Consider the following 11,208-nt stretch of genomic DNA (forward strand, 5'->3'; position numbering starts at 1 on the left):
TGGCTCGTTTATTTTACACTCCCCCCCCCCGCAGCAACCTCCCTCCGCCGCCACCACCACCAAAAAAAAAAAAAAAAAAAAAAAAAAAAAAAAGTGTTAATTGCTGTAAAGTTTCCGAGCACGTGGATAATTTACTTTGACTGCTGCGTTTTAATTAAAAGCAAACTTATTTATGTTTCTGATGTTTATATTACGCGATTTAATTACGTTTAGAGGCAGCGTCGCACTTTTTTTTCCCCCTTCCACCCTAAATCACATTTTCATTAAAGGTTTTAATAAGAAAACTCACTTGACCACTATTCATTATCTAGTCCCCTCCATGCACACAAGTTCACTTACCCATTCATTTATTCACTTACTCATTCCAGCAGATCCGCTACAACTGCTGCTAGCAGGGATGTGAACACTCATAATTATTTGTCAAAGTCTGGAAAGTGTATTATCCCTTCTTCTAGTGGTAATTAGTTACCATAGCATCTAATACGTAAATGTGCCCAGAGCACACCATTAACAGTTAAGCGGAGGATTCAATTTAACACATGATTATATCTTTCATAAGTCATTACATTAGGAAAGCCAATGTCACTCATGCTGGGACAATTTCAGGCTCCGAGCCGGGGTAAGGGGCCAGGAGCCGGGGGAAGGGAGCCGGGCTGAGCGGCGGGGGCAGAGGGAGCCTTCGGAGGAGCCTGGGGAGATCCCGGTTCGGTGGGGCGGTTGGAAACGGGGAGGAAGCTCTTTTGAAGGGGGACATGTTCATTTCTGGTTAAGTGATCTATCAAGCGTTAAGAGGGGCGGGGGAGCCTCTCTCCTTCCCCCACCCCCGACACACACGGCGCTCGCATTGGCAAGACCTGCCCAGGGACTGGCCCAGCGGCTTCGTGTCGCTTTCCCAGCGAGGCTGCTCGGTGCGGAGGGACAGGAGCGAGGGGCTGGGAGTGACAGCACCCCTACCCGGCACAGACCCCTCTCCCCCCTCCAAGGCAAACAAGGAGGAAGGAAGAGAGCCCAAAGTCGGGCGGGCAGCGGTAGCCAGGAATGAAAAGCGTTTTCATTCCGCTTTCCCGTCGCTCCGAAGCAGAGGCAGACGAGAGAGAGGTGAACGGAGAAACCGCCCGATGTGCCATAGACGGCAGCGGCCGCCGTCGCTCCTCCGAGCCGGCGGGGAGCAGCCCCGGCCGGGCCCGCACACGCCGCCCGCGCCTCGGCCCCTTCCCACGGGAGCCGGGAGGCAGAGCGTGGGCCTCCCACAGCCCCTTGCCTTCCCCCCAGCCCAGGTCCCGGCCGCTCCAGGAGTTTGCTGGGACGTCGGTTGCCTCCCCCGTCCCACGCCCGGGCACAGCCGAGCAGCGCCCGCGCCTTCCAGGGGAACCTCTCCGGGAAGCCTGCTCGGTAGCCAGAGATATTAAGCGGTAAATCTTGCAGCAAATGTGTCCTGCGATGTTATATGCACGAACACACACTCACACACACACACTCACACACACACACACACACGCACACAGAGGCACGCACCACGCCAAGCTGGTGGCGGTGGTTAATTCCTAATCAGAATGATGGACAGCAGAGACAGAACAATACAAACTAATGGCTGTGTTGCTGATCACTTTACCCCTTGATTAAAGACACCCAATTATGGCGCAGAACAGTGTCGTAATTATGTTCCTTAATCACATCCAGGAGGTTTAATTGCCTTAACGATGTGTTTCATTAAATGAATTTAGGTATTATAGTCGACAGTTTTCATACACAGTTGTTTTCAAATTAACATAATATTAGACATCGTCATGGAAATTGTTTTAATAATCATAATTAGACGCACCCAGCCTTTGTCTAGTAAATGCTGAGAGACGCTTCTCCTTGCGCCTGGGGGCTGATCTGCCCACCCTCTCTGGGCTGCCTTCCCACAGCTCCGTGGCACTTTACAGTTATGTTTCCTGAAAAGTTACAGGTTCTGATTAATCTTTTTTGATGGGAAGTGGAGCAGAAAATATTTATCCCCTTCCCCCGCCTGTGTTGCTGCCGTTGGGAGAGGCGGCTCCGCGGACACCCGGCGCCGTCCCGGGCCGCCCGAGGGAAGGGGGGACCCGACGGGGCCGGGACCCCCGGCCCGGGCCCAGCGCAGGGCGGGCAGCTTTGGGGGGCTGCCTGCTCCCCCTGCCCTCGGGTTTGGGGCAGGGCGGAGGGGAGGAGTGGCTCCAAAACTGAGGGGGGGGGGTAGGGAGGAGGCAAGGGGGGCGGTCCTGCAGGTCACCCCGGGGCGCACACAGCCCCACGGGTCGGGCGGCGAGGGGCGTGCGTGGAACCGCGGGACGAGCGGGCAGGGCCCGGCGCTGCCCCACGGCTGCCCCGCACCGCCGGGGTCCGCCCGCCACGGGCGCAGGAGGAACGCACCGGGGGGAAAAACTTCTCGCCCCCCTCCCTGGGACACCCTGAGCCGGGAGAGGGGTGCCGGGGGGGTGCTGGGGTGCATTCGGAGCAAGGCATAGGAAAGGAAACTACCCGCCCCCGCCATCTACCTCCTTAAATCTGGAGATACATACTTAACAAAGCACAGCATAATACAAGCGTTTGTTCAAAATATTTTAATAAAGATTCTTTCCGACATAGATACACATACAAACGATCGTACATTGCTGTCATAATCTGATTGACCTATTTAATATATATCACTCTTTACACATCCGTGACCTGCCAACAGATCCATCATGGCTCCTATTTTGCCATCCAACCTGACAGTCCGAATTTGTATTATCTGCAAGTAGTGGAAAATAGCAGGACTCGTTTTTGAAAAGAAAAAAAAAAAAAAGGAAAAAAAAAATCTTGATTTACAAATGGCAGAGAGACAGCCACCCAGCCATGCAAACTCAAACTGAAGGCTCACTTTGGGTAAATAGCTACTTCTTGCTTTTCATCTCTCATTTTTCTTCCAAAAAACCCCACCCCCCCACCCCCCCACCCCCCGAAAAAAGAAAAGATAAGAATTCCACGCGTTCTGTAAATCAGCCTAAAGTATTTTAAAGTATTTCAACTTAAATAATCATCCACAGTCAGAATAATTTACATACACATTAAAAGCGGTTTAAATTATACCTTTGAAAACACAGCGCCTGGGAAAACATTGGCTTGGCAAGTGTTCTTGTAGCAGCTATTGCTCTGATGCCTTGTAAAAGTAAATAGCTATTACCTGTTATAATGCAAAGAATATCCTTTCAAAAATCAGTTAGTTGAGCAATTAAGAATACACCTTTCCTGTAATTTTTGGACTGAAGCAATTTATTAAAGCTCAATTTAAATACAGGGATGATGCAACTTAAAATTCAGATGACCTTTCATAAACCTAAGCAGCTCGGATACATCAACATTTCTGGTTATACGTTGTTGGCAAATAAACGTTTTAAACACTTGGCACACAGTTTAAGTTAATCCATAAACAGAATTTTAGAAGCATTTAAAGTAACTGCACATAAGACCCGTGACCTTAACACATGATAAATATTGTTGGCGTGGAAGGGTCACTTAAAGAATAACAAATAAATAGCATGTCTTGTTTATACATCATTGCAAAGTGGAAAGAAACAAGGTGCACATAAATATTTCTTTTAAAAATGCGATACTTTCAGCCACACGGAGTAGGGGGTTTGATCGGTTATTTTTTGTCTTTTTTTTTTTAACTCTCTCGATTTTTTTTAAATCACTCTCACCAAACTTTGCGCATTTTCACAGGATCAAAGTTTAGAGACGATAAAAAATACAAAGTCTTCCATAGCAATGGTCCAGTCTCTTTGTTTCTGCGAGTCGCTTAAATAATAAGTTTACATTTCAAGTTTGTTTGTTTCCTGGCTCAGAATAATAATAATACTGCTAATAATAATAATTAAAAAAAAAAATCTATGTTCAAGTGCCCTCTCTGATTTGTCCCATCCATCTCCGCGCCCGGGTCGCTGCGGTCCCTTCCCCTTGCCGGGGCCGGGGCCGGGACCGCGGCGCCCCGCGCGGCTGCCGAGGGCCGGGAGACCGGGGTGGGGGCCGGTCTCCGTCCCTCTCCCCGGCGCTAGCCCCGGCTCCCAGCCTGGCCTGCTATTTCTCGGCCTCTCCTTTGTCCGGACGAGCAGCGGGCGCCCGGCGACAGCGAGCCCCCCCCTCCCCCCCCCCCCCCGCCAGCACCCAGCACCCCCCCGGGCCGGGGCTTCCTCCCCGCGGCACCCCCGGCCCCGCGCCCCCTCCCCGGCGCCGCACGCACGCTGGCTCCCGTCGCGGTCCCGTCTCGGCAAAACCCGAGGAGAAGAGGGAGGCGAGGCGAGGCCGGGCGGAGGGAGGCGGGGGCCGGGCAGCGGTCAGTCCCTCCGCCGCCCCCGCGCCCCCCGGCCCGGGTCCGGGTCCGGGTCCGGGTCCGGGCCGCCGGCCGTCGCCGCTCCCCGGGGCCGCGGCGGCGGCGGGGGGCGGCAACGGCGGCGGCGCTTAAGGCTTCTCCGTGCACTGTTTGCAGAGGCTGGAGGAGACGCTGTTGAAAATGGCACATTTCTCCGGGCAGGAGGTGGCGGGGGGCAGCCCGGCGCTGAAGGGGTACCCGGCCGCCTGCTCGTAGGCGCCGAGGGCGGGGTGCAGCGCCGCCGCCGCCGCCGCCGCCGCCGCGGCGGAGCTGGGCAGGGAGGCGGCCGAGATGGCCTGGCCCTGGTTGAGATAAGCCACCAGGCGCCGCATCTCCTCCAGGGCCTGCGCCTGCATCAGGATGTAGTTCTTGGCCAGGAGGAGCGTGGCGATCTTGGAGAGCTTCCGCACCGAGGGGCTGTGCGCGTAGGGGATGACCGCCCGCAGCTCGTCCAGCGCGTCGTTCAGGTCGTGCATCCGCCGCCGCTCCCGCGCGTTGATGTTGAGGCGCAGCGCCTTCTGCTCCTTGGACTTCTTGCTGCCGCCGTGCCCGTGGCTGTTGGAGCAGCCGCCCTCGGCCGCCTTCAGCCCCCCGCCCCCCCCGCCGCCGCCGCCGCCCGCCGCCGGCGAGGCGACGCGCGGGTCCCCCCCGGCGCCGCGCAGCACCAGCTCGCAGCGGCCGTCGCTGTCGTCGTCGGGGCTCTGCTCGCCGCCGCTGCTCTCGGCCACCGAGCTGCGGCTGGCGCTCTCGCCGTACTTGACGCAGACGGAGCCCGGCGGCAGGGCCAGCGGGTCGCCGCCGACGCCGGGCTGCAGCAGCGCCTCGGGCTCCGCCGCCTCGTAGCAGGCGAGCGGCGAGGGCTGGCGGTCGCGGGGGTGGGAGAGGTCGAGCCCCGGGGGCGAGCGGAAGGCGGACTCCATGCGCTTGGCCGAGGCGGCGAGGCTCTTGTGGAAGAGGTCCTCTTCTGCGGGCAGCCCCAGCGCCCGCTCCATCGGCGCCCCGCTCGCCTCCGCCTCCGCCTCCTCCGCCCCCCTCAGCTCCCGGCCCGCTCCTCCAAGGCTCCGCGCCGCGGCGGGCGGCTCCCCGGCGTCCCGCTGGCAGAAATCGCCTCCCGGCTCCCGCCGGGGCTGCGCCGTGCCCGGTGCCGCGGTTGCCCCTGCTCCGGCTCCGGCTCCGGCGGCGGCTCGGGCTGAGGCTCCGGCGGCGGCTGCGACTCCGGCTGCGGCTGCGGCTGCGGCTGCGGCTCCGGCTGCGGCTCCGGCTCGGGCTGCGGCTCCGGCTGCGGCTCCGGCTGCGGCTCGCCCTCAGCAGGCGCCGCGCTGGGGCATTGTGCGCTGCCAGCGGAGCCGCTTCCACCGTTTATCTTGCTTGGATTCACCTTCAAGAGATTTCCGGACCCATCAACCAGCAGCCGCCGCAGACGGGGGAGTCTTTTACATCATTATCTCTGAGAGTAGGTTATTATGAAGAAGACTCGCCTGTTGGGACAGAGCTTTCTACCCAATCAGGTTAACGTTTTAATTAATAGGATTAAAACGGTAACAAACAATCCCAGGCGCTATCTGGCCCTGAGTCTGAATAGTTTCATTTCCCAGGTCTGAAGACAGGCAGCAGCTAGAGCTTTATAAGAGGCGCCTGCTCCATTATTCTCCCTGCCATCTGTATACACAGCTTAACGCATATGTTTGCAAGACGTTGTGTCCTGTTAGTAACCCAACAACTGCCTTTAGCTTGACATGTGTGGCGACTTTCACTCATCAATGAGCACACTAAAAGCCCTACTTAGATCGAAGGATGTTCTTTGCCTCCTTCAGCAAATTACAGCCCTACACTGCAGAAAAGCCCGCTTCAACACTTCCCCTTCCGAGTGCTGCCAGCAGACTTCTGCTAACTTAGCCGTGGAGTCAGGAGTGACACCCTCTCCCCCACCCCAGCCCACCCACCCCCTGCATTTACATTAACTTATAGCCCCTCCCACCCCCACTCGTCTTCCCGAAAAGCATCGCCTGGGAAAGAAAAAAAAAAATAATTAAAAAACCTGGACCAACCCCCACCGCCGTGCCCACTCCTGCCCACCGCCAAAGTCCACCTTGCTTCCCTGGGAGGCGAATGGTCCCCAGCCCCCTCTCCCCTGCTCCAGCAAACGGAGAGCAAACTACGGGGAGGTTCCCCTCCTCCTCCCCTTAGCCCTTTTCATGTAGCAGATTGCCGCTTTCGACTGATTATCCCCCGTGTCCCTATAAAAAATATAAAGCCCCATCAGTTACCTTGAAAATGAACCGATCTGGGGAGGAGGGAGGGCGGGGTGAGAAAGGGCAAAAGCCACCAAACTTTTTTTTTTATTGTGATTGACCAACTCTTTGCAGCTCCGTCCCTCCCTGCCTCCCTCCGGCGAGCCCGGCTCGGCGGGAGCACCCCGCTCCGCTCCCCAACGCCGGGATGCGGCCGCCGGTGTCAGGGCGAGAGCGGCCCCAGCGCCCCGGTTACCCCGGGCGCGCCGGCCCCCTGCTCTGCTCCCGGGGCTTCTCCTCGGAGCCGGGCACACGCTCTTCTGCGCTCTCCCAGAAGCTGAAGTGGCAACCCGAGGGCTGGTCTGAATTTTGTCCCACTGCTCCTCTAATGCTCGAGGCGAGCAGCTCGCTCTCGCTTTCCTGTTAGCGCTCAGAGTATTTAGTGGCAGGTTTTCATTCTTATGACATCAGTAAAAACAATATTTCCCAACACTTCCAGTAAATCATTCTTATGTGGCAGAATTACTGAAGGCTATGAAATTTTTTGGTTTCTCTGGTTTCATTAAAAACCTTTTAATTGTGTCTTTCGGAGTTGGCCCCAGGTGTTGGACTCTTTTCATTACATTTTGCTCTAATGTGATGAAATTCTAATTCTCTCCTTACCATATGGTTAAATTTCCCCACTGAGAATTAGTTGAAAAAGGAGAAATAATCTATTAATCTCTGTAATAGATTCACAAATGAGGTTTGCCACAGAACCTGTTTTTGAATGGTAATATCAGAACAGTTGGGTGCCTTGTTTCAGGAAAGAAAGGACCAGGCGACAACAGAAAACGTTTGAATTTTCACCTGGAAAGAATGAAAAGAAGCCAAGCTGCAGATTTCAGAGTAATTGACTGAGATTTCATCTAGCGAGGACATGACTACAATACAGACCTTCCTCACCTCGTGTCTCCGGATCAGAGGCGAACATACAAGCCGAGCCCTCCGAAGGGGTGGGGGGGTGTGTGGGGGGTGGGTGTCTCACCCCCCGCCCTCCCGGCCCCGTTTGGCTGCTGCGCTTGTCCCTGGTCGCCGTCCAAGCGCACAGTCACCGAGCGCCTCGCTCCCCTCCCCCTTTCCAAGGGATGCCACCGTTAACCTCTATCATTATTAATCCAAAGGCATTTTAGGTTTATTGTTTTCCGATTAGCAACTTCATTTTCCCTGGGATCATAAACAAAGGGCTTTATAATCGCAATAGGGTTTGGGGTTTTTTATTATTATTATTTAATCTGTTTAATATCCAACTTGTAAAACTCATGTGGTCACTGAAGGATGACGGATACTGTTATTACAATGTGATGGTCAGGGGGAACATTTCGTCCCTCGCAGCTTATTTCGTCGAAGACGGAGGTCTCCGGCTCGATCTCTCCCGCTGATCTGTGGGTTCACTAGTGCTACCTCCCCTCTTTTTGCCTGCAACTTTGGGGACGGCGTAGGCTCCCGCTCCGCAGGCGGCGGGGCCGGTTGCCCCCGAGGCTGCAGCCGCCGCGCTTGCCCCGAGGGGCGGCGGGCGCTGCCGGGCCGCGCCGTCGGGGCGGGGGGACGGGGACGTCGCGGCGACCTCCAGGAGGTCCCGGCTGCCTCCTCTTGTCCTCGGCTGCGTTCGCTCAGATTTGCGCTCTGCGTCTGAAATTTCTCTCTCTTCGTCTAAGCTTTCTGCTCATCCCTGTCCACCCGTCAGCCTGCCTGCTGCTGCTCTGTCTGTGGATCTGTTTATGTGCTTGTCCCTGCTTCTGCCCGTCCTTTCATCCACCTCGCTTTTTCTTTTATTTCTCTTCATCCTTTCCTTTCCTTTTCTTTCTGGGTCTGCGCCCTGTTCTTGAGATATTAATGTATCCCAGTCATCTTGCCCATGCGTTCATCTGTGACTTGCCGTGCTTTATGCCAACTTTCTTCCAAACTTTAGCCTGGGGGGGGGGGGGGGGGGGGGGGGGGGGGGGGGGGGGGGGGGGGGCGGAGTCTAGGGAAAGGAAAGTGGAGGAGACAAGAAGAGAGCCCCTCTCGCCTCCCCGGACCCGCCTGTTGTGATGTCTCTCCCCTCCTCCCGAAGAAGTGGCTGTTTAATAGTCTACGGGAACTTTAGTTTGGAAGCAGGCAGAAGAATTTATAGAAGCTTTAAATGCGGGGCTTATAAAAATACCGGGGAATGGTCTTTGAGGTTTATGCACTCGTAAACTTTTGCTGATTGCTTCTGGGAAGTTGTCAGGCATTTAACACTGCGTTTATCTTACAGCGCAATGAAAACACATCTGCCCAGCGTCTCGTTACCTGGTTTAATTGTACCGCATCCCTCTGCCGTCGGCTCCACTCCACTTGGGTCATTTTTTCGGGAAACGAGCAGCCCGGAGCCGAGCTGCAGAAGGGTCTGCGCCGGCCGCTCTGGAGCATCGCCCAGCCTCCACCGTGAGCGGCCGGGCACGGGCCGTCCCGGCCGGGGCGGGAGGCAGAGGCAGGGCATGGAAGGAGGCTGCAGGGTCCCAGAACACAAATGAGAGGGGACAGCACAGCGATTACTAATTTTCCATGGCGTCTTTTGCAAGATCTACTCGAGAGTCCTTTTGCTCTGCTCCCCACCTGGGAGAGAAGTTAAAAACCCCTTCCCTCTCCCCAGGGCTGGGCTTCCCGTTTGCTGAAAAGCCTCCAGGAGGAAGGACGCTCTCCAAATTTTCCCTGAAGGCGCCCAGGAGCTGAATGCTGGCGAGGCAGGTTTTAGACAGATGAAGGCAGCCTCTCCTTGCCTGCTCTGGGCAAGGAGGCATGGCGTGCCCACTGCGGCAGGACGGCCCCCGCAGCAAGCTGAGGGCTTGGGATCACCCGCAAGTTCCCAGTCCTCCTTCCATCGGCTCAGCCCGGAGTCCCTCCTGCCTCCGGCACGCCGAGCCTGCGAGGGAGCAGAGCCGGGCGCCGAGCTCCCCATGCAGCCGGGGGCAGCCCCAGGTGCAGGGTCTGCCGGGCTTTTCCAGCGCTAAGTCAAGTGTCAACGCTTTCGTTCGCCACAGCGGCTTCTGTGTTGTCTTCACTCTTAAGCAAACTTTATTTAAGTTCAGGGTGAAGAAAAGACAGTGAAAAGAAAGCAAATGACACCCCCGTTGCATTCGCTCCTAGTGCAAACCTCCTCAGAGGTGTCTGTCCAGAGGCAGCCCCAGGAGGCCAGTGAATTCCCAGCCTGGGAAGTGTTTCCAGCAGCAGAAAGGGGCCCGGCAGCCCACCGGGGTCTCGGGGCCGCGTGTAGGGGAGGAGAAGGGAGCGGTGCTCTCAGCCCCCGGGACGCCCGGCGCAGCATCCTGCTCCCCGGGGCCAGGGGGATCGGGGAACGGGCAGGGTGGTGGACGTGGCGGGTGCTTGTGTGCAGCCGGGCTTGGGGGGGGATATTTGCGTGGCGAGGGGCTGCGAAACGGAGGAAAGCATTCCCCTCGTTCCCGGTCCTTTGTAGGAGGAGAAAAACTGCATTGATGGACTTGACCCGACAGCGCAGCAGAGTTGAGGAGTCTTGGGGTGAGGGATGCTACCCCGATGCCCCAGCCCTGCGCCTCGGGAGGGCACGGCTGGAGATGGAAAGGAAAGTCTGGAGGGCTGCAGAGGGATCAACGGCACCTGAGGGTCCCCGCTGAGACCCACCGGGTGGCCGGTAGGTCCCCTCCGGGCTCCGCGGGGAAGCGCGGCGGCCGCCGCGCTTCCCCGCGGAGCCCGGAGGGGACCTACCGGCCACCCGGCCCCGGCCCCGGCCCCGGCCACTGCGCTCCCGATCCAAAATCCACAGCACCATCTCCTGGGCAGTGGGAGAAATGCATGGCCCGCCTCGGAGGCGGCGGGGTTGATGTGGGCGGTGGAAGGAAGGACCGACGTGGGGCTGGAGACGTAGAAAATTACATGGAAAAGTAAAAAAAAAAAAAAAAAAAAAAAAAAAAATTACATGGAAATTTAAAATAACCCTGTAGCGTGTTTTGGCATGGGGAAAGAAATAATTAGTCCTCTGGTCTCCCTTTTGAAGCTGAAGCCTATGGGCTGAGGGCTGTGCTTGGACAGGAGTCAAGAGGCTCTCAGAAGGTATTATGTATTCATTTACATAGACACACACACGGAAATATATGTACTTGAAATAGATTATGGCTGGAAGAGCCTGATGGTATCCCAGTTTCAGGGACAACACTGGGTGTATAGGCAGTGACAAACCCATTGAGGCATTACACTGAGGTCTGTGGAGAAAGACTGGAAGATCCTACCACAATTCAGTGTGCTCTGTTTTCATTTTGGGAAGTTTAAGATCTTCCCTCCTCCCTCCCTCCCTCCCTCCCTCCCTCCCTCCCTCCCTCCCTCCCTTCCTTCCTCCCTTCCTCCCTTCCTCCCTTCCTCCCTTCCTCCCTTCCCTGTCCTCCCCTCTCCCTCTCCCTCTCCCTCTCCCTCTCCCTCTCCCTCTCCCTCTCCCTCTCCCTCTCCCTCTCCCTCTCCCTCTCCCTCTCCCTCTCCCTCTCCCTCTTTTCTCTCCTTCCTTTCTTTCCTTCCCCCAGAGAAGCCCCTTCAGGGCCTCCAAGCCATTCTCCTCCTCATGCACATGGTTCC

The 11,208-nt window shown here is 56.6% G+C and overlaps 1 protein-coding gene across 1 annotated transcript; it reads right to left on the minus strand.

The window, feature by feature from the left end:
- Positions 1 to 4,461: 4,461 nt before the first annotated feature.
- On the minus strand, positions 4,462 to 5,364 carry BHLHE22 (basic helix-loop-helix family member e22). Its single transcript, XM_050892740.1, has one exon. The coding sequence runs from the start codon at positions 5,362 to 5,364 to the stop codon at positions 4,462 to 4,464; it is 903 nt and encodes a 300-aa protein (XP_050748697.1).
- Between the last annotated feature and the right edge of the window lie 5,844 nt (positions 5,365 to 11,208).

Source organism: Gymnogyps californianus, chromosome 2, assembly GCF_018139145.2.
Source record: "Gymnogyps californianus isolate 813 chromosome 2, ASM1813914v2, whole genome shotgun sequence".
In the NCBI taxonomy this organism is placed as follows: Eukaryota; Metazoa; Chordata; class Aves; order Accipitriformes; family Cathartidae; genus Gymnogyps; species Gymnogyps californianus.